Source organism: Cynara cardunculus (assembly GCF_001531365.2).
Source record: "Cynara cardunculus var. scolymus isolate 2C chromosome LG 7, CcrdV1, whole genome shotgun sequence".
NCBI classification, from domain to species: domain Eukaryota; kingdom Viridiplantae; phylum Streptophyta; class Magnoliopsida; order Asterales; family Asteraceae; genus Cynara; species Cynara cardunculus.
In genome coordinates, this window is record NC_037534.1 from 13,175,647 (window position 1) to 13,199,563 (window position 23,917).

The following is a 23,917-nucleotide window of genomic DNA, read 5'->3' on the forward strand; positions in this document are numbered from 1 at the left end:
TTTCATTGTAAACAATTACCAAACAATTATATTTCATTTTACATTATATCATGAGAGTCTCTTAATCATTCAACAACTACCAAACATCCTGTAACATGTTACAAAATTGATTATATGACCTGATCATCCAATCATATGATCACTTATAATGTTTAAAAACATATGTTCCAAATCGTGGTTCATATAAAACTTTTGACTAACTGGTCTATATAATTCAACTAAAACTTTTGACCAACTAGTCTACAGAACTTATATATAACTTTAAACCAATTTTTATATATAACTTTTAACCAATTACTTTACAGAATTTAAGAAAAAGCCAAGAAAAATCAAACAAAAGTGATGATACACCACCATCTATTTTCTTCCCTACCACATCATAATATGATAACCACAATGTTGGTGTCTGATTGGTTTGAGTTTGGGCTCCAAAGATCAAAAGTGCTTGAAAGTCCCAGGTCTAAATCCAAGGAGGAATAAAAATCTTCTTATAGCCACGGAAGTTCAAATGCAGTAACTCTGGACTATCTGCAAAACAGATGGTCGGCTTGAGATTAATCGACTCGCATAGCAATTTAGATATCCAGGTTAATTAAAAAAACATGATCAATTTAGGTCCAAGATGGGGACCAAATAGAGACAACTTTCATTTAAAAGCAAATAATATCCTAAAACTAATTATTGTACTTCACACATGATCTCTTGTACTAGAAGTCTAGAATCAATCAAAACTTTTGACCATAAATCAATCATAACTTTTGGGTTTTTTATATATAATATTTATATATGAATAAATGAAACTTATACACCCATCTCACTTTGGGTAAGGTTAGAATCGACCTTTAGAAATATCGGATTACCAATTACCGTTGGACCAAAAGTCCTTCGGTAAATATGAGCACGCATGAACAAAAAGACCAAAAACTTGCAAATTGGAACGACCATTTGACATGAGCCACAAGTTAGGAGCTGTTTACCTAAATGTTTATCCGATAAGTGTTTACCGTTAGAAGTCAACACTATAACTTATATTTTGGGTAAGATTGTAGAATATCAAAATGGTATCGTATGCAACAATATATCTGGTAAGCCCTTACCCGGGTAAGAGTCGTTAGCCTCAGTTACCGGGTAAGAGACTCTATCATTATCATCGCTCTTACCAGGTAAGATTTTTAGGTCTTGCCATGTTCGTCCGGTGAGAAAAATTGTCTGGTAAGCACCTACCGGGTAAGCATTTAGTAAACAACCCCTTAGTATGCAATGTTAATATACGGCAAATGAAACTCAAACACCCATCTCACATTTGGTGAGGTTGGAACCTTTAACCTCTAGAAATGCTAGGTTACCAGATACTTGTAAGCCAAATATCCTTCGATAAGAATAGCATACTTGTTGACAAAAAGACCCTAAAACTTACAAATTTCATGTGAAACGAGCGTTTCACATGAACCCTATGAACCCGTCAATAGATATAAAAACGTATTTATGTCGATTTGAAATGACCACAAGCAGAAAAAATTGCAGGATAATCTTTATTTTGAAATGATTACAAGCAGAAAATTTCTTGTACAGTAGGTATTTAACATAATCCTCAATGTAGTATAAAAATAAACCAACCATATAACAAAGCCCTTTTCAACTACAAAGGATTGCTGGCTGAAATATATAAGAAACAACATCAGGTGGTATCGAGTTTAACTCCTCATTCATTCGTTCATTTACCCAACTCACTCCACACAAATTGACGTCCGCCAGTCTTTTAGTTCGCATAACATGAAAAAGGGAATAACGAAATAGAAATTAAAGAGTCAAAAAGACCAACCAACCAGAAACTTAGCCAAAAGCAACAACATCCATACTCGGAACTTAGAAGCACTTCCTGTGGACGATGGATGGGCCGGACTCGTCATATTCACCCTTTGAGATCCACATCTGATTCAGACAAAAGCAAAGCATGTTAGGGCATTGTTTGTTAACAGCTTAATGGGACTCTTACCTTATTTGATCAGCTATACATGACTGTTTGCTAGTGGCTTAATGACATAAAAAGTGGCTAATTCAGTAAGCTTCTAGGGGGGAGCTTTATGCAAAACCGAACCTGAACCTCCCAATTAAAAAACACGCTCCTTCCATCTATGGAAAAACCCTCCCAAACAAAACCTTTTTCAATCTATACTTAATCCACAGAGACAGCTTTATCCATACATGACTTAGGGTCTGTTTCTTAGCAGCTTAATGAGCTTAATAAAACTCACAATTTACTTGGTCGGTTATACATGACTGTTTGGTAGGTGGCTAGATAATATAGAAAATGGCTTATTCAATAAGTTTCTGGGGGGAGCTTTATGAAGAAAGCCAAGTTTTCTCCAAACTTGCCCCTCCCATTTAATCCACACCTACAATTTTATCCATGCAAAACTTAATGGAAAATCAACCAACCAACCCCTTAATGGAAAACCAACCATTCAGCCCCTTAATGGAAAACCAACCATTCAGCCCCTTAATGGAAAACCAACCAACCAGCCCCTTAATGGAAAACCAACCATTCAGCCCCTTAATGGAAAACCAACCAACCAGCCCCTTAATGGAAAACCAACCATTCAGCCCCTTATTGGAAAACCAACCATTCAGCCCCTTAATGGAAAACCAACCATTCAGCCCCTTAAGTCTCAGGTATTCATCATATATAATAATAGTATTCGAGGTAAATGAAGATTTTGATATACCTGTTGGAAGGTACTTAGCGATGCAAGGATAGATCCTCCGATCCAGACACTGTACTTTCTCTCCGGGGGTGCAACAACCTTGATCTTCATGCTGCTAGGAGCAAGAGCGGTGATTTCCTTGCTCATCCGGTCTGTAATTCCAGGGAACATGGTCGAACCACCACTGAGAACAATGTTTCCGTAAAGATCCTTCCTGATATCAACATCACACTTCATGATCGAGTTGTAGGTGGTCTCGTGGATACCAGCAGCTTCCATTCCGATAAGTGATGGCTGGAAAAGGACCTTCGGGCAACGGAATCTCTCTGCTCCGATCGTAATAACTTGTCCGTCAGGCAATTCATAATTCTTTTCAACAGAAGAGCTGCTTTTGGCAGTTTCTAGCTCTTGCTCGTAATCAAGTGCCACGTATGCAAGTTTTTCCTTCATGTCACGGACAATTTCCCGTTCAGCAGTGGTGGTGAACATATAACCTCTTTCGGTGAGAATCTTCATTAAGGAATCTGTAAGATCACGACCAGCAAGATCTAAACGGAGGATGGCATGAGGAAGTGTGTAACCTTCGTAAATTGGCACCGTGTGTGAAACACCATCTCCGGAATCCAAACAATACCTGCGAAAAAATATTAAACGGGTTTCAGCATTAGACAAAGGATCGTGTGAGGATAGGAGTTGAGATGAGAAGTGTAAGAAAGGGATTTGGACCCTTGATCAATTTTAATCCCAAAACAACCCATGAATTGCGTTTCAAAAGGGAAATGATCCCGTGTATCTCATAGTGTTGATCTAGTGGTTCTTTTCAATTAGGATTGATCCAGGGTGGAGATCCCTTCTCACCATAACTTTCATTCTCAACGGAACCCAACCCTTCAGCACCAAGCATAAGCAATTACATAATGAATAAAACCGCAAGATCAATGACGACTAACCGGTTGTACGACCACTGCATACAAGGAAAGCACAGCCTGGATGGCAACATACATAGCGGCAATGTTGAAGGTCTCGAACATGATTTGGGTCATCTTCTCTCTATTGGCCTTGGGATTTAAAGGTGCCTCGGTGAGAAGAACGGGATGCTCTTCTGGAGCAACACGAAGCTCGTTGTAGAAAGTGTGATGCCAAATCTTTTCCATATCATCCCAATTGCTGATGATTCCATGCTCGATTGGATATTTCAATGCAAGGATACCTCTTTTGGATTGTGCCTCATCTCCAACATAAGCATCCTTCTGACCCATGCCTACCATAACACCAGTGTGATGTGGTCTACCAACAATACTTGGAAAGACCGCCCTTGGTGCGTGATCACCTGCAAATCCGGCCTATAAATTTAATGACAAAGAAAACTGATTTAATTATACCAAAGGCAATAATTGATCTAATTCAAAAGGCAATATATATATAGAGAGAGGGTTCAGGAAACAACACCCCCCCCCCAAAAAAAAAACTGAGTAACATCTTAATAACCATTCATCCATACGGAATGCACATGTGCATACAAGTAATGTGCAAACCGTACAGATGAATGACAATTAGGGTATTCCTTAGTATTTCAAATTTTTACGGTTTTCACTTGAACTTGACCCTGCTCATGTGTGTATATATATAGAGAGAGGGGGTTCAGGGGAGAATCCCAAACAAATGAAAAACTGAGAAACACCCTGGTAACCATTCATCTGGACTATATGCACATGTGCATACAAGTAATTGAACTTGTTTCTTGGTTTATATGCACGTGTGCACGCTATGCACATGTGAATACCGGAAAAATCGCTTACAAATTACTTGCATGCACATGTGCATACCATCCAGATGAACGGTTACCAAGGTGTTCCTCAGTTTTTCATTTTTTGCAGTTTTTCACTAAAGCTGACCCTAATTCGCTTTCGCGTCTCTCTAAAATTGCAGTCATGGTAAAATCAACATATACATACATATTTTAATGATGAGTTTGAACCCACAAACCACTAGTTCAAGCGGATAGGTTGGTACCCGTTGAGTCAAAGACCACCAACACAAATAATACAATCAACAATATATAATAAGATAACTTAAAAAAACATAGAGTACACTAACCTTCACCATTCCAGTTCCATTGTCACAAACAAGGGGTTGAATATCCTCGGTGTCGGCCATTTTTTATAGAACTGTACCACAAACATCAAAACAAAATCTGTTGAGGACAACAAAATCTTTAACATCCCATTTGACAAAAAACATGCAGAAATATTTCATTAACATATAAAAGAAGGGTAGACACCACCCTCCCTCTGGAGCACCCCCACCGCACTGGTCGCACGGTTATCACAAGGGAGGTAAATCAGGCATACATCCCATTGAAGGAGTGGTGCCCAATCTCAAAACCCGAGACCTCACTCATATGGATTACAACCACACCTCTACTGCTACAACAGATCAGTGGGGTAGGGTCTGAGCCAAGAAATTTTGCAAAAAAAGTTCTTGCTCCAAACTTTCAATTTATGACAAATCACCAGCTGTACAACCTATTGACACAATTTCAAACAATCTTTTTATGAAAGTGTCAAAAAATTATTAATACTTGGACATCCAACTACACAAACCATGAAATGAGTGATAACTTGCGACCACTAAGATCCTACACATACCATTACCAAACCCTGGTCCGACCTAAAACAATGGATAAACGGGATGCATTGAAGAAACTTCACACCACATTCACCAATTATATTACACAACCCACGACCTTGGATCTTCACAATCACAGTTCTAAAAAGGCTCACCATGGTCCAATGTGCATTTTTTGTAAGGCGTTATTTGAATTTATTTTTACCTTTTTAGTGTTTTCTTTTTATGTTTAAGTATATAATCTACTTCTATATGGTCTTAGATTAGAGCAATAGAAGATAACAAATATGTATGTATATATATAAAGGGAGGTTCAAATGTGAACCGGGTCAAAATAAGAGAACACCATAACGACCAAATCACATGTGATTTTACATGGAAATCATGTGTGACTACTGAAAACAGCAATGCAAAGGTGTGTGGGCAACTTGAAAAAAGCAACCTAGGTCGCGGCCAAAGTCACCGCGTAATAAAATCACAAGTTAATTTGGCCATTTTCGTGTTCTCTTGTTTCGAGACCGTTCTTATTTGAAACCAAATCTCTCTCTCTCTCTCTCTCTCTCTCTCTCTCTCTATATATATATATATATATATATATTATATGTGTGTGTGATGTGTATGTATATTTGCCACGCCTTAAAAAGTCTTGGTGGCCTAGCCATGGCTGCAAAGGAGAATATACTATTTAAAACCTTGTTCACAATTTGACATATCCAACGAAATCAAACATAATATACGACTTAAACAGATCAGAAATTCCCTAGCTACAGATCACGGTAATCTAAGAAGATAATCCAACCATAATAAGAACAAATGCATGAACAAATCTGACTTATTCATATTCAAAATAGTACATCAGACATAAATTTCAAAAAGCAGATCCATAGAACTCAGAATCAGAACCGATAATCGTAACAGATATAGCAAAAAGGAAAGCGATGAGTACAAAATTGCTCATTGAAACAACTAAATCATGAAGAAAAAGGCAAGAACTTGAATTAAAACCCTCAAATACGCCATGTATCCTAATGAGTATCAACTGATTCAGCTTGGAAACTTAAAGCAACAAAATTTCATAAAGAAAACGTAGAAATGAAGCCGAGTACAAAGAAGATTCATGGATAGAAACAACAAACCCTTGAATTGATTGCTTAAATGAACCAGAAACAGATCGAAGAAGAAAGATGACCGCTTAACCTAAGCTTCTATTCTCTTCGCTGTGTCTGTACTTGTGTTAAATGAAAGAATTTAGGAGGTGTTTTTTTAAAACGAGAGACGAGATGATTCCGGCCTGAGGAATGTTAGGGTGACGTGGCGGTGACAGACTTGCAGAATGCAAGTTGTCCGGTCTTTTGATCTATTTTCACTTTTATATCTTCACCGTTCGATCAGCCTGTTCAATTTTGTATATGTCAATTATTTTTGGTTGTATGTGTTTAAATATTTTTATTTCTATATAAAATAAATGTTTAATTTAAAAAAAATAGATAACTAAATTTTAAATCTATTTTAGCATTTTATAAACTTTTTCAAAAAATTCTTTAAAATGGAAAAAATAGGATAAAAGTAGACTTTTTTTTAAAAAAAATTAAGGGTTGTTTACCAAACACTTATTCGATAAGTGCTTACCGGTAAAATCTAACACTATTATTTACTTACCAGGTATGATTTTAGTCGACCAGAACAACATCATATGCAACAATTTACCCGGTAAGTGTTTACCATGGTAAGAGTCGTCGTTTTCACTTACCGAGTAAGACTCATGGTCCTTGTCTCGCTCTTACCGGGTAAGATTCTTGATCCTTACCATATTCATCCGGTGAGGTAATGTCACTTGGTAAATACTAACTCAGGTAAGCGTTTGATAAACAGCCCCTTAGAGATTCGAAAACTATATTTTGTTATTCCAAGCACACCATATCTCCATCCAAGTAATGACATTAAGGATTTGTATCTTATTATTCGGTCAACTGTATATAATTGTTTGGTAGTGAATTAATGATATAGAAAGTGATTTATTAAAAAAACTTCTAGGGATAGACTTCATGCAGAAAAACAAGTTTTTCCTTCCAATTAAAAAGCATGTCCCTTCCATCCATGAGAAAAACTTTCTCAATCTATACAAACAACTTCATCCATACACAACTTTATGGAAAACGAACTAAACAACCCCTAAATAAGAAAAATAGAGAAAATATGTTTGTTAATTTATTATTAAATATTTTAATAATATAATCAATGTTGAAATTTCCCCAATAAAAAAAGTATTGAAATTAGACCTTTTTAGAGATTTTAACTTTACTGTCAGCGTTTTAAATAATTTTGATATAAATTGTTGGAGATACTCTAAAACACTATTCATACACAGGCCCAGCCCTAGGCACGTGCAGCCCGTACGGTCGCACAGGGCATCAAAGCCCAAAGGAGCATCAAAATTTTATATGGACTATAGTATTAGTTTTCATTTTTGGGTCTTTTAACCATTTGGATTTAAAAATTGAAGACTTGGGCTTTAAATCTTTACTGTAAACAAGCCCTCGCCCAAACCCAAGATTGAATTGGAGCATTGGACGCCCCTCATTTCACGCCACAGTTCACCCTTGCAGCCTTGTTGTTCCTGTTCGCCATTCGATTTTTTTGATTTTACAGAACGAGTGATGACGTTCCGATTCCAGAAGCATAGCCGCAGGGGATTAGGGGAAGATGATTAACAATAATGGTAACTATTCTAACGGACAAGGCAAGGGCAACGACTGTGTCCATGGCCTTGAATCGAGGAGTCGATGCGACGATTGGCTACTGGGTACTAGACTGGTCCGTCTGCCGAGTGCCGACTGCCATCTGCTCGACATGGACCATGGTAACTGGTAAGTCTCCTACTCTCCTAGACTCCACTATATACAGATATACTCGAGAGTCTCGAAGTCTCACTATCCCACATTCTATGATTCTAACAGATTAGATGTTTGAGCATATGTACCAAATTGTTTGATCTAATGATTAATGATTTGTTTCTCAAATCTCAATTCTTCAATTCATTCTTCAAATTTGAAATCTAGATAGTAGATACAGTTAATTGGAGGCTTGGATTTTGGAAATTGGAAGTCCGAAGTTGCCAAGTTGGAACTGTTGAACGAGTTTGGATTGGAAGCAGGGCCAAGTCTTCAAGTCTTCAAGAACGAGTCTTCAATTTGGAAAGGAAGCACGAGCTTAATCCAAGTTCTATCATTCTATGCTTGTTGCTTGACTATTGCTTGGGTATTTGTTGCTTGATTTTCATAGGTATTAGACATGTTTCCTATATCACAACCATCAGGTGCACGAAATAGAGAAAGAAAGAAAAGACAACAAGATATTGCCCAATCTTTACAGGGATCGTTAAATCAATATTTTGTTAGGCATGAAAATGTGTCTAAAAATCCCATTGAAAAAGTGCTTGAAAATCCCATTAGAAATGTTTCTGAAAATCCCACTGAAAATATTTTTGAAAATCCCACTGAGAATGTTTCTGAAAATCCCACTGAAAATGTTTCTGAAAATCCCAATGATTTTGTTGAAAATATTGAAAATTGGTGTACTAATGAAGTTGGGGACAATGAAAATCCATGTAATGATGAAGTTACTTTGAATATTTTTGATCCAAGGGTTTGGGATGATTTAGATTCAAAAATGAAAGATTTGCTTGCTGAAAAATGACCTATAAGGGAAACCAACATCAACTTTCCAAATGATAAAGTAGGTAGACACTTTTCTTGTGAACATTATGTCTGTAAATTACGAAATGATGATTCTTATGATAGAAAATGGTTGGTTTATTCAAAAGAGTTGGATAAAGTTTTTTGTTTTTGTTGTAAGATATTCAAAATTGCTTGGTCTAGAAGTCAATTAGCTACCAAAGGGATAAATGATTGGAGGCATTTAGGTGAAACATTATGTTTGCATGAAAATAGTTCTAAGCATATGATTAACTTGAGAACTTGGACTGAGTTGTGAGTGAGATTGAATAAAAATCAAACAATTGATAAAGAATTACAAGAATTGATTAATAAAGATACAGATAACTGGAAAGAAGTTTTGATTAGAATAATTGTTGTTGTGAAGTGTCTAGCACAATATAATTTGGCTTTTCGTGGATCAAATGAAAAAATTTATCAAAATTCTAATGGAAATTTTTTGGGTATACTTCAACTGATTGCGGAGTTTGATCCTGTCATGAAACAATATTTTTGGCTAATTAAAGACAAAGAAACTCATTATCATTATCTTAGCCATAAAATTCAAAATGAACTGATTCAACAATTGGCATTTGAAGTTAAGAGTGTGATTATTAAAAAAATTAAAGAGGCAAAGTATTTTTCCGTAATTCTTGATTGCACTCCTGATGCAAGTCACAAGGAACAAATGACTTTGATTATAAGATGTGTTGATATGTCGTCTGCTCCCTTAAGTGTAGAAGAGTTATTCTTAGAATTTTTGGTTGTAGAGGATACATCTGGTTTAGGTCTCTTCACTGTATAACAAGATATTTTAAAATCTCTAGATTTAGACATTAATTGTGTGCGAGGACAAGGTTATGATAATGGATCTAATATAAAAGAAAAACATCAAGGTGTTCAAAAAAGATTGCTTGATGTAAATCCTAGAGCATTTTATATGTCATGTGGTTGCCATAGTCTTAACTTAGTCTTGTGTGATATGGCAAATTCTTGTCATAAAGCAAAAACTTTTTTTTTTGGAACATGTCAAACAATATACAATGTGTTTGCTAATTCTACCAAGTGATAGAATGTTTTACTTGAGTTTATTGATGATTTGACTTTGAAATCTTTGTCTACTACCCGTTGGGAAAGTCATATAAAAAGTGTTAAAGCTATAAAAAGTCAATTTGCTTAAATAAAGGAAGCTTTATTGAAATATCTCAAGTTAGCGATGATGGAAAATTATGTAGAGATGTTGAATCTTTGGTAAATGGTGAACTTTCAAGTTTTGAATTTATTGTCAGTTTGGTTATTTGGCATGAAATTTTGTATAGAATCAACTTAGTTAGCAAAAAGTTACAATCTAAAGATATGATACTTGATGTTGCGGTAAAAAAACTAGAGGTATTGGTTTGTTATTTTGAGAAATATAGGGAGACTGAACTTACTTCTGCCATTATTGAAGCTAAATATATTGCAAATGAAATTGGAATTGAGCCTGAGTTTCCGATAAAACGTTCTTATTTTAGAAAAAAACAGTTTGATGAGATTCCAAATACGGAAAGAGAACAACAATCTGCTCAAGAAACATTTAGAACTGATTATTTTCTTGTTTTGGTTGATATGACTTTACTCAATTGAAGACTAGATTTGAGCAAATAAAAAAAATTTAATCGATTTTTGGTTTCTTGTTTGATGGGTCAAGGTTAGTTCATTTAAATGATGAAGAATTGAAAACTCTTGTATGAATCTTGAAGTTGCATTAACAAATGGTGATGATTGTGATATTGATGGGATATATTTGTTTATGGAAATGCAAATTTTACAGGAAATGTTACTGTCTGAAGCATATAAAGGAGAAAAACCATGGACATCAATTGAGATTTTGGAGTTTGCAAAGAAGATGGATATGTTTCCAAATGTGTTGCTTGAATATAGGATTTTGCTGACTGTACCCGTCACGGTAGCATCCGTTGAAAGAAGTTTTTCAAAGCTAAAGTTACTGAAGTCATATTTGCCGTCTACCATGAGTCAAGAAAGGCTATACAGGTTAGCAATTTTGAGTATTAAAAGTAAATTTGTAGCGAATGTTGAATATGAAAAAATAATTGATATTTTTGCTTCAAGAAATGCACAAAGACTATCGTTTTAGGTGATATACTTATATTTGGGGTTTTGGTTTTTATGTCCCCCTTTGTATTTTTCATTTTAATGAAATTGTATCTTTAGTCGTAAAATTGTATGTTTTGTCGTTTCATTTGCTTAAGGAAAAGGCAAAGAGGCATATTTTAGCATCTTCACACAGGGCATAAAAAACCTCAGGAACGGCACTGTTCATACAAATGCAATACTAGTCCTCTTTTAAAAATTTCAAATACTTTTTTATAGTTAATTACACCAATACAATACCATATATATATATATTTCAAAAGTGGTCTTCACTAGGCATGCCAATGGGGTGGGGATGTGACAGGTTTGTAATCCCCGACCCTAGTTTTTAGTAACAACCCCTGGTCCCGTCCCGGTTCCTGACAGACACAAGGATTAACATCTCGCCTCCGGTTTATTTTCTGATCAAACCCCGATCAAATCGGATAAGCTGTGTTCCCCATCGGATTGGGACAAATCACCATTCTTAGTCTTCACCACCACATTACAACTAAATTATAATGTATAATACAATTTTGTTCTAATATGATTTAGTGTTACATTTTAATAGATTATATTATATGTATATATTTTACTTTAATAGTTAATAAATAAATAAAAATTAAAAAAAAATCCATCAACTTCCATATTTTAAATGATTAAGTTGTTCAACTTTTTTCATTAAAAAAAACCATTGAACGTTTTTATTTTGAATAATTAAGTCTCTGCATAATTTATTTGAATAAATAAACTATCGAACTTATAAAAATCGGTCACCTACATCATTTTAACCTAAAAAAAACTACATGTAATCGGTTAAGAAGGTTTTAAAATAAAAGACCTGAATCAGTTTTATCTTTCTTAAATCTTATGACATTCAAATTCCTTGCGACCCAACGTCATAGCTCCCTCTGCCATCTATCGTCGTTTCGCTCTGTACCCAACTTATGGAGAAAAGACAACGATAAGGCGACAAAGGGGAGTGATGTCGTTGGATGTGACAAGTTTGAATGGCATAAGGTTTTGGAAAGGTAAACTTTATTTAGATTTTTTTACTTTAAAAATTTTTAGTCGGTTACATGTAAAATTTTTGGATTAAAATAATGTAGATAGCCAAATTTTAAAAGTTCTATAGTTATTTATTGAAGAAAAAACATGTTTAAGTAACTAATCATTCAAAATAAGAAAGTTCAATGGTTATTTATTCAAGAAAATAATTTAAGAGCTTTCAAAATATGAAAGTTTAATGGTTATTTATTCAAGAAAATAGTTTAAGAGCTTAATCATTCAAAATAGGAAAGTTCGTTGAGTTTTTTTCAATTGTTCCCTAAATAAACTGTATGCAAATATTACATTTATTAAATATTTTATTGGGATATCAAATCTGTTTGGTTCAGACAGGGAAATAAAACGACATGGAATAAAAAATGGGAATAAATTTTCATTCCTCCTAGTTTAATCTGGAATGAAAATTTAGGCTTATATGAGAATATGCTCATTATATTATATAAAAACAAACGGTTTCTTTTGTTTTTATTCCTATTAATTACTGTTTAATACCTCTAATTAAACATCACTTAATTGTTATTAATATTAAAAATAAAAATTATAAAAGTTGAATCTGATTGTCTTTTTGACATTTTGATTTTTAATTTTTCAATTTAGAGAATTTTTAAAGAATTGTAGATGATATTAAAATATAATTACTAAAATTATGTATATTCTACAAACATAAATCATTCATAAGATGTCTTATTGATATAGATATGATAATGAAAAACTAAGGGTCTGTTTGGTTCATATTAAGGAATAAAAATGAGGATGAAAATGATAAGGAATGAATTTTCATTTCTCCCAATTTAACCAGGAGTGAAATTTCAGGCTTATAGAGGAATAAGCCCATTATATTATAGAAAACCAAACAGTTTCTTTTATTTTCATTCTGATTGATTACTGCTTAATACCTCTAATACCTCTAACCAAACACTCCCTAAACAAATAAAAAGTGATACATATATATATATATATATATATCAACTCTTTTTTTAAAAGTATATAATGTTTATACACGACAAACTTTATATAGATTCCTCATTTTTAATGAGACTTAAACCGTTCACATTTTCAAAGATATTAGCATTTACAAACAAGCCCAGTTCGTTAGACCAATAACCCTTTAGTATATCTCATCTTTTACCGTCAACACACTTCAAATCAATTGTAACAAGACTTGATAACATATAAACATGATCATCCATATACATATATATATATATATATATATAGAGAGAGAGATTGTTTCAAATATAACCTGTTGCATTTGTATAACCAATGCAACCTAATAAATTGAGATATTTATGAAAATAATAAAAATTCATTTATTATGATATGAATATTTATAGAAGCTGAATATGGTTCATTAATTATGATCAATACTTTATATTAGAAAACAATCAAAACTTCTATGTAATCACATCTTAATCAAATGAAATTGACAGTTGATATTGAGTTATATTGGTTGTACAAATGTCATGAGTTGTATAATAACCAACCCCTCTCTCTCTCTCTCTCTCTATATATATATATATATATGTATATATATATATATGTAAATATTTATATATGTATATATTCTTTCTTTTTTTAGGTTGAAAAACCACGTGTTTGACAGAGTTTCCTGTTTCCAAGCTGTTTGAAGAGTTCAAAAATGCTAACCTCATTACAAGTATAAGAAAGTATCCTATACATACGATCTTCAACATATTGCAAAAAGAACAAAAAAGGACCCTCAAAGTATTTGTGCTTTACTACGCCTCAAAATGTACACAAGTCCTCAGCAACCCACCCACAGCTTTTACACAATCGCCAAAAATTCCCCTGCACAATACAAACAAATCCATGTCAATATCCGACTGAAATATAACACTCTTAACATCCCTCTCAAGCCTGGCATGGGATAGACATGAATCCAAGCAAGTTACATGAGAAATTATGTTAGAGGATTTAGGGGCCATGTGCATAACAAGGACCAAGTAAGACCCGACCCTTACCAACAATCCACTTTGATAGTCGAGGATGTTACATGATTACCGCCAAAACCCGTGCTCAAAAATAAAATAAGTGACGATGATTTCTCTTGCCGGTAAGCGTTTGGTAAGGCCCTTTAGTAAAATAAATATCAAACATTTTATTAGCATAAACAAATTTGAGAAATTTTGTTTCACTTGAGCACTACATATTTCTCTTACCAAAGTAAAGACAAATTCAAAACCTTTATTTCTTTTCATGGAAAACAAGACTCAGAACACCAGTCCATGTCAAGATTGAACTAAAATGTAACATTCTTAGCATGATCGTACCAAACATCAGACTTGACAGTCCCACCTAACGCGCCCTTAGTAAACTTCTACCTTGAAGATCCGATTCCTATTTTGACATTCATCATCGTCAATGTGCAAAATTTCTATGTAGAGCAGTAGATGGTAGAGATATATTAGCCTAACAGGTAAGGAGGATTTACCTTCCCCAAGATCAAAATGATTGTAGGACTGGTACAGTTGAGGAAGGTGGAGTTCATGAGACACATATTTTGGCTGTTAACCGTTGGCAGAAAAACAATCTGATATCGGCTGCCACTCAACAGATTTTGTTTTGCACACCAACAACAGAGAAATGACCCAACCATTGCATATTTAACAAACATTTTGCAACATTTAAATTGCTAAAAGTAGCTGCATAATGCGCAAAAGATGCCTTAATCACACTTCAACAAGCTATAGCTACTAAAATTGTCTATAGAAATTTCTTATTACTATACAGATAATATTTAAGTTGCATTAGATATATATCAAGTTAAATTCAAAAGCGATGAAATTTCTTATGTTTACGAGGGTTCAACAAAATATAAACATTAAAACCAGAAAGATATGGACATTCACTTGGATTAAAAAAACATTGAAATCCTAATGAGAAAGGTTTTGGATGTGGAGCATGCAAAAAAGATGCTTACAGAAGCCACATACCCCCACAATTAGAAGAATCTCTCATGGAGGATGGATGGGCCGTGCTCCTCATACTCGGTCTTTGAAATATACAGCTGATTCAGACAAAATCAATACAGGTTAGGGGTTGCTTACTAAACACTTATTGCCTCTTACCGGGTAAGAGATGATGATCCTTACCAACAATTCTATCGTGATTGTATCAAACCCCGTAAGTGAGGTAGACGTTTACACTCTAATTATTTTCCCATAGTTAAGAGATGACTCTTACAAGGTTAAAGCATACCGGGTAAGAGAAACTTATACTATGCTATTTTGATGACCAAGTCCGGTAAGGTAAGCAAGGGTGGTTTTTAACCGGTAAGTGCTTATCCGGTTTGTGTTGGTAAACGGCCATCACAAATTTATCATATTAATAATATTTGAGACCAGTGAAGATTTTGATCATACCCTTGGGAAGGTACTGAGGCATGCAAGCATGGATCCACCAATCCAAGCACTCCACCTTCTCTCCGGGGTTGCAATAATCCTCTTCCTCAGGTCCGTAAGAGGGCACTTCTTCTCCTGCCTGTCAAGAACGGTGATTTCCTTCTCCATCCTGTCAGCAAATCCTGGTAACATGGTTGAACCACCTGTGAGAATAATGTTGTTGAAGAGTTTCCCACAGACATCAATATTTAGTATTTTAGCACAACACTTTCTGATTGTGCTGTAAACCATTTCATGGATGCCGAGACCTTCCCTTCCGATTAAAGATGGCCGGAAGAGGACCTCGGGGCAACAGAAACGTTCTGCTCCGATTGCAAAGGCTTGCCCATCCGGCAACAAGTACTCCTTTGTGGCAGAGGAGCTCCTCTCGAACTCTTGCTCACAATTACCAGCAACATAACAAAACTTATCTTTAATGTCACGGACTGTTTCCCGTTCAGCGATGTCATAACCTCTTTCCGTGAGGGTTGTCATCAGATAATCTGTAATGTCACCACCAGCAACATCTACACGGGTCATGGCTTCAAAAAAATAACCACCTATGAGACATGGCACCGCGTATGACACACCATCCCCGGAATGAACCGCGATACCTATGCAATTTTAAACATCAAGCATTGGCAATTAAATAATGACCAAGACTGTAAAACCAAGACGACTAACCAGTCGTACGACCACCGGCAAACATGGAAAGCCCAGCCTGGAGAGCAATATACATGGCGGGAACTTTGAAGGTCTCAAACATGAGTTCAGCCATCTTCTCTCTATCAGCCTTGGGATTTAGAGGTGGCTCAGTTAAAAGCACAGGATGTTGTTTAGGATCAACACGAAGCTCATCATAGAAAGTGCGATGCCAAATCTTTTCCATTCCATCCCAGTTCTTAACAATTCCACGCTCGATAGGATATTTCAATGAAATGGCATGTCTTTTGGATTGACCCTCATCCTGGTTCATGCCTACCCTAACACCAGTGTGATGTGGTATGTCTACGATGCTAGAAAAGACTGCCCTGGGGGCATCCTCAGCAGCAAACCCAACCTGTAGATTTAACAACGAACCAAACCAATTAAATCCAAATATAGGCACAAAGTTGATCTGAATATGTCTATTCTAATGCTTGTTGGTAATGAGTGTTGAACCCCAACAATGATGATAGATCGATTTTACTTTTCTATAGTCATAAATATAACAGTACCAATAGCTGAAGCAAATAATACAATGAACCATTACTTACCTTCATCATTCCAGTTCCAATGTCACAAACAAGGGGCTGATAGTTGGCCATTTTTATACAACTATACATCAAACATCAAAACAAGATCATCAAAAAAAAATTCTTTTCTTTGCATGAAATATAACCAAATATTTCATCAACACAACCAAATCGTTAAACTATTAAAACCCCAAAAATCAGTTTACGTTCTATTATGATGAGATATCGACGAGGATTCCGTGAGAGATCATTACGTTAAACCCCTAAAAATCGGTTTACCTTCATCATTACGTTCTATCAGGGCCGGTCCTAAGATTTTTGGTGCCCACGGCGAAAAGTCCAAATGATGCCCAATTAAAAACATCCAAGTGCGGTAATTGTCTAGCTTTTTCCTTCATAGACCGAGAGACCCATTAGTGTTTTTTGTTCATAAATGTGATCTTATAGTTGAGTGTTTGCTTTAAAATAATATGTTAAGGTTTCTTTAATCAAGTTGTTATAGCCTTTGCGTTTAAACACCAACTCATCTACTTGTCCAAAACCAAAATAAGGAGCATCATAACACTAACTCATCTACTTGTCCCATTTACTACATCCCACGTCTTCTATATAAAGCAAAATCAACACTAGTACCTTCTCAATCCAACTCCAAACACTTAATTGGTTGGTTCTTCTTCAATTATTTACACTCTACAACAGTGGCAGATGCATCAAGAGGTGGTTGGGGTCCTGGGCCCCCAACAAAATATATTTTACAAAGCCCAAAAAAAATTACTTGTAGTTTTTAATTTAATACAATTGGGCCCCCAACAAGAAAATTTTGAAGTCCCCACTTCCATTTCCTTCTTCATCAATCTTCACGCACGCCTTCAGCCCTTGCCCTTCACTTCACCACTTCTGCGCTTCAGTCTTCACGACGGACCGTGCAGGCGCTGCATCGTGCGGCTGGCTGCTGGTTGCTTCTTCCCTGGCGAGGCCTCTAATTTGATTTGGGTAAAATTTTTGATTCCCAAATTCCAATATTTAATTTTGAATGGCTTTGATTTAATTTCGTTGTTTGCTTCACAATTGATGATTTGGTAAATACTTTATGTAAGGTTAATTTTGCAATTTTATAGACAAATGAAAATGTTAGGTTAATTTTGCAATTTTGTAGGAAAATGGAAATGTTAGGTTAATTTTGTAGGAAAATGGAAACGTTAGACAAATGGAAATGTTAGGTTAATTTTGCAATTTTGTGTTGAAAAGCAGTATGCAAGACAATTAAAGATCCAAGTGTTATTTGTGAATTATAAGATCAGGCAGAAGGAATAATTCCTAGTTGGTAGGTCTCCTTGGGTACTCATCTTAAGAAGAGTACTAAAAGATTAAAACATAAGCCTCAGAAGTCACTCTCCACCACATCATTGCATTTCAGTAAGCAGGATACTCAGTACCACACATGAAAAGGTAAATATACAAGTCATATTCACTCAACAAATATAAATTGTAGGGTCAATGCCTCGCTTACATCAACCGCATCAGTTATCTTTATTCGGTTAACCAAACAGTTTAAGCTGAAAATGAAAACCCGAAACCTTTTTTGGTTCGGACGAATTGTTCGGTTTCGAAATTTTTTCGACCCTCCTAAGTGTGCCCCCAACCATAATAGTTTCTAGATCCGCCACTGCTCTACAACATCAATGGCTCATTCCTACTTCACTAATTTTGTCCTCCTAGTTTTAGTCACTTAAGGTATTTGCCTATGGAATTAGCTATTGCATGACTCCGTTAGTCCATCATGTGTTTCATATAATCATATTTAGGGTCTTAACCAATGACAATCATGAGTTTCATATGTAAAATTGCAAAGTTAAGGGAGAACAGTCAAGTGAATTAGCAATTGCACATTTAAGTGAGGGCAAATCATCACTTAACTATTGCACATTTATAGGTTTGTTCAACTATATTATAGCTGCTGAAATTGTGTTAATAGACATAAAAATCTAATGGGATTAGAACAAAAATAGGTGGATGATAACTTGAATATTAATTACAGAATGAAGAACTAAAACTCCAAAGATAGGCTTGATTAATTCGATGAGCAACTAGATCAATTAATAACAATAGTATTCATTTAACTTTAAACAAACATAAAAAGTATAGAACTTATGCCATGAACAGCAAAMCTTCAGTTGAAACCCATGAACATAAAAACTTACTTGTGCAGTTGAAGAGTCAACCTAAGAGAAATCAACAATGCAAGCTTTTGATAATTTCTGCAGCAAATTACTTTCCTCTACCTCTTTTCCTGTACCTAGGCTGGGATTAAAGAAATAAGGAATATCAATCTTACTACTGGGTACAGATAAGTTTGATGACATACGCAACAACTTACCATGAAATGCATAATGAACCTATTGTCTACAAAAAACAAGTTTTTATGGTTTTGGATCTTGCTATGTAATGATTAAAGTTTTAACATTTGGGTAAACCTAAACTAAACAAGATAAGTTAAATGACCCTAACCTAAACTAAACAAGATAAGTTAAATGACCCTAACCTAAACTAAACAATTAAACAAAATAACCTTAAATCCCTAATCTAAACAAAAGATCAAATCTTCAAATAACAATCTAAATCATCAGATTTTGAGCGGTCGAGAGGCGAGAGTCGACTGCGGAGGAACAAGAGGTTTATAGTCTTATATACATCTTTGGGTCAACCAGTCAACCACCCAACAATTAACAAATGGTAGATTGGCAGCAAAAGGCATGGATTTCAGTTAGGATTTAGGCATACATGATACATTAACATTATACATACAGTGAATCAGTGATGCAGAGTACTAGAAACACAAATGACAAACCACAAAGGACCAATTTCACAGCTTCATCCTTAGGTTTTGCAATGAAACAAAAATCAGAAACATAAAAAATAAAATAAGTAAAGTAAATAACCCTAACTTCACAGGTCACAAGATGCGAGAGCGAGAGGCCGAGAGCCGGCCGAGAGTCGAGACTCGTGAGAGGCAGAGAGCGAGAGCCGATTGAGTCAAGGCCGATTGCGATTTCGATTCGTGGATTGGTTTATGTTCGTGAGTTCGTCCGTGAGCGAGGCGAGAGTCCAGGGAGGACGAACTTTGTGAAGGCCGATTGAGATCGAGATTGAGATTGAGATTGTAGTGGAGACATTATTTTTAGGCCCAAATTAAAATTGAATTGGACTTTAGAAAATTGATGTTTTTGGGCTCTATGCTGCTCTGGTTCGTCACTCTTCGGGCCTATAATCAAGGTCGGCCCTGTGTTCTATTCTGGTGAGAGATCGACAAGTTTAAAAAACTTACATTCTGTTTCTGGTGAGAGATCGATGAGGGTTCGTGAACGACGCCACATGCAAGAGTTGTAACAGACCGAGTAATTGAGGTTGGGCCTGGTTGATAAAAATAAGTAATTCAGGTTGGGCCTGGAATAAATTGGGATAAAAAGTCTCATGTTCATCACTTGTTGATAAAAGTTCAGGTTGGGCCTAAATTTGATTGTAAGTTGTAACACAACAATTATAAATAGCTTTAAGAAATACGAACATAGCCTTTGCTTAATCTAACATCACTTGTTTATATGAGTTGATGGAAATAGCTTTACAAACTTCCTTTTCGTTTTTTTCTTTCTGATTTTAATTACGTTTCATCATTGTTCTGCCCTTTTTAGTTCCCTTTTCAGGTAGGTTGCGATGGAAAAAACGTTTATATTCACAATTCCCATCCCAAAATACAAATAGATGAATTCATGCACTTTCTTCATACTATGAGTTTAACAGAATATGTGTTTACATGCAAAATGGAACCAAAAGAAAACAATTAGATAAAGTATTCACCTAGAGAAGAATTAAAGTGAAATCAAAATCGTACCCGGATAAATCGATTCCTGGAAGAAGACGATGGAGAAATCGATGAAGTTGGTGATAAACTGGAAGGAAGAAGATGATGAAGTATGGAGGAGATGAAAATGGTGGCATACTACAAATTAGGATTAGGTTTGTAATTAGATTGTAAAAAAAAAGGTAGTTTTGTAATCTTGTTACTTAGTTCATGACCTATTTTGGTGGAACAAAATTTTTTAAGCTTTGTCTCATGAAATCTCACTTTTATCTCAAGTTGCCCATCTCATTTTTGTCCCATGACACACCAAACATGGAGTATTTTTTTTTGTCTCGTCCCGTCCCATCCAGAGTCTGCGTACCAAACATACTCGATTTTTTCAGTGAATTTCCATGTATGGTACAATCGAACCCCTTTTGACTGTAAAAGAATATGTGGAGCTCAACATGTCGGGATAACATCCTTTTAAGCTTTTATTACTATTTCATTTCCATTTACAATACAATTTTACATGCATTGTGCGGATAAACAACAAGAATGAAAGTTGTAATAAACGATATCTGGACAAAAAGAAAAAGATGATATAGTCATTGTAGATTTGTGGGACATCTAAAAATATATATTATTGCACTGTGATACACTTCGTAAAACAACAAAAATATACATTGGGATACACTTTGTAAAACAACCGCTGCCTGAAAATACACACCGTGATATACTTCATTAGAGTTGTAGCATGGATTCTTCGAGATATGGGTTCTATTGCGTCATCGAGGTCTCAGGCGAGATTCGGTTTCGGGTGCATCAATGAGGTCTCCGTCGAGATTTGGTTTGTAGTACACCGGCTAGATCTAGGTTATATCTCCGGCGTTCCTGAAATGGAGCGATGGCTACCAGTGACGATAGATATTTATTAAAAAGATTTTTTCACAATAGAAACACCGATATATGGATAAATCATAGACCACAACATTTGAAATATTGGTTCAAGGTGGTGTGGTGCTCATGTGTCTAGGTAAAAACAGAAGAATGTAAAAAAGGTACTTGATATAATTTAGACAACGAATTTAGAATTACTTAAAAACATTTTGTATTAATTAAAACAATACCCTCTTCGTCATAAATTAAATATTTACAATGAAAATAATTCTCAAGCGATTTCATTCCTTCTTACTCTACTTTGCGTCACTTATCCAAATGAGAAGGACGTATAGTTTTAAAAATGTGTAATTATTATATTTTTTTAAATACATAAATAACACTTTTACCCTTGATAATGAAGAGAAACTTTCTCTTGCTCAACTTAAGGGTAGAATTAAAATATAAAAACTTATTTTAGAAAATGGACACTTATTTTAGAACAAGCTAAAGTAAAAAGGTGGACACTTAATTTGAAATGGAGAAAGTATTTGCTTAGTTTTCGTCCAACTCGCAAATTAAGGCACTATTCAAATAAATGATAGGCTCAAAATTATTTTCTTATTTATTTTTAAATACGTACTATTTTCGTGTGAACCTCTTTATATATATATATATATATATATATATATATAGGTGAACATGAGTATTTTTGGGAGAGATGTTCAATTTATTTTTTACATCGGTTACAAATCGGTAATTGTTCATTCATGTTATAGTTCATAGAATCATCCGTCTTGAATTATAAATATTGTATTGAACACTTATGAATAAATATGAACATATATGTCACTTATTAACTATCTTAACTCATGACTTTCATATATGAACATACGAGAACACTTATGAGCACTTATATACACATATTAAAACTTATGGATATTAAAGTAACTGGCTTTCACATGTGAACATTTTAATATTTGATCAAAGTGTTTCGCTTGTGCACACAAGTTTACCAAATGTTAGATGTATATAAATATTGGTTTATGAACACATTGGAACACGTGTGAACAATTATATACACCCTATGAACATTGGTAAGCACTTAATTTATTGGCTTTCACATGTGAATACAATGTTTCCTAATCATAARATCTTCAATMTTCTTATATTGTGCTCCACCGTATTCACCCATGTTTGTATATCTCGATTATGAATATTTATCTACCGAACACTCCTCCACCACTACTATCATTTAATACATCAAACCCGGTTGTTTGATGTGAAGAATGATGTAGATTACATATATGTTGAAGATTGAACATCCAAGTTTCTTATCATATTAAAACAACAAATCACCAATAATCTGGAAAAAAAAAATAAACATATTATTTTAGCTAAAATCATGAATTGATGTTTTGTAAGCGTCCATTAATAAATATGAAGTTAAGACAAAAAATAAGATTACCATTGTATCATCAATATTAAATGCATGGTGATAAAACAACCTAATCTAACAAATGCTTGTGATTGATCTAAATGGTTTGTAGAGCTAATATTTTTTTCATGGTAAACAAATGATCTTAGCTCTCTCACTCATTAACTTTTTTTATACATAAAAATATGCATTTGTCTTAGGCAAACTGCAAATGTTGATTCGTTTTTTCGATCTGATCATATCCGAAAGGAATGAGGTGGCTACTACAAAGTTCAAACCAAAAATGTGTAGTTTGATTTTCCATCTCAAATCACTCGATATAGGTCAGAGACGACCAATATTTTTTTTCAAACAGTGGCATCGTTTGATTATAATAAACAAATATCATGATATTTTTTACATTATCATAATTGGTCTCTTGGTTAGTCATTGCTTTTCATATGTGAAGTCTTTGTGTTCAAGTCTTTTATTGCAAATTTTTGCAACGGGATTCGAACCCCGGTCCGGGGTGGAAGAAAAACCTTATAAACCAACTCTGCTAACAATAACTTGTGTGTTTATTGTAGTTTTAAAATATATATGGTGACACACAACAAATCGATACGGTTGCACCTTTCACGAACCTAAATTTTTTTATATTACAACGAAGACAATTAAAACAATAATACATGCCATATAACCATTGAGCTAGGTCTGCCCCTGATGGAAGAGGAAACATGTATGGTACAATCGAACCCCTTTTGACTGTAAAAGAGTATGTGGAGCTCAGCATGTCGGGAGAACGTCCTTTTAAGCTTTTATTACTATTTCATTTCCATTTACAATACAATTTTACATGCATTGTGCGGATAAACAACAGGAATGAAAGTCTTTAAACTA

At 34.7% G+C, this 23,917-nt stretch overlaps 2 protein-coding genes across 8 annotated transcripts; both read right to left on the reverse strand.

The window, feature by feature from the left end:
* Window positions 1-1,588: 1,588 nt before the first annotated feature.
* LOC112515201 (actin-7-like) lies at window positions 1,589-6,536 on the reverse strand. The gene is made up of 6 exons (XM_025121872.1): window positions 6,470-6,536; window positions 4,803-4,873; window positions 3,656-4,048; window positions 3,583-3,593; window positions 2,727-3,339; window positions 1,589-1,932 (listed from the first exon to the last, which is right to left on the reverse strand). Exons 2-6 carry the CDS (start codon window positions 4,860-4,862, stop codon window positions 1,867-1,869), a joined length of 1,143 nt encoding a protein of 380 aa, XP_024977640.1. The 5' UTR covers window positions 4,863-4,873; window positions 6,470-6,536; the 3' UTR covers window positions 1,589-1,866.
* A 7,337-nt stretch (window positions 6,537-13,873) lies between these two features.
* LOC112515377 (actin-7-like) lies at window positions 13,874-19,941 on the reverse strand. 7 transcript variants are annotated; one of them, XR_003069518.1, is made up of 7 exons: window positions 16,905-16,989; window positions 16,333-16,708; window positions 15,631-16,262; window positions 15,202-15,275; window positions 14,700-14,910; window positions 14,539-14,605; window positions 13,874-14,056 (listed from the first exon to the last, which is right to left on the reverse strand). XR_003069518.1 is itself a non-coding variant. In XM_025122167.1 (7 exons), the coding sequence occupies exons 3-6, from the start codon at window positions 16,953-16,955 to the stop codon at window positions 15,210-15,212; spliced, it is 1,125 nt and encodes a 374-aa protein (XP_024977935.1). In that variant the 5' UTR covers window positions 16,956-16,965; window positions 19,085-19,184; window positions 19,829-19,941; the 3' UTR covers window positions 13,874-14,056; window positions 15,202-15,209. The 7 variants fall into 7 exon arrangements, 5 of the variants coding, with proteins under 5 accessions (XP_024977935.1, XP_024977933.1, XP_024977930.1 ...); XM_025122167.1 differs by lacking the exons at window positions 14,539-14,605; window positions 14,700-14,910 and adding exons at window positions 19,085-19,184; window positions 19,829-19,941 and having other exon boundaries at window positions 16,905-16,965; XM_025122165.1 differs by lacking the exons at window positions 14,539-14,605; window positions 14,700-14,910 and adding exons at window positions 19,085-19,391; window positions 19,426-19,941 and having other exon boundaries at window positions 16,905-16,965.
* Between the last annotated feature and the right edge of the window lie 3,976 nt (window positions 19,942-23,917).

Coding starts and splice junctions, on each gene's coding strand:
- LOC112515377 (XM_025122162.1), bottom strand. CDS start 16,973: ATGTATAGTTGTATAAAAATGGCCAACTATCAGCCCCTTGTTTGTGAC. Junction 16,709..16,904: donor TTGGAACTGGAATGATGAAG/GTAAGTAATGGT, acceptor TTAAATCTACAG/GTTGGGTTTGCTGCTGAGGA. Junction 15,276..15,630: donor GCCTCAGTACCTTCCCAAGG/GTATGATCAAAA, acceptor TGTCTGAATCAG/CTGTATATTTCAAAGACCGA.
- LOC112515201 (XM_025121872.1), bottom strand. CDS start 4,862: ATGGCCGACACCGAGGATATTCAACCCCTTGTTTGTGACAATGGAACT. Junction 4,049..4,802: donor ATGGAACTGGAATGGTGAAG/GTTAGTGTACTC, acceptor TTAAATTTATAG/GCCGGATTTGCAGGTGATCA. Junction 1,933..2,726: donor CGCTAAGTACCTTCCAACAG/GTATATCAAAAT, acceptor TGTCTGAATCAG/ATGTGGATCTCAAAGGGTGA.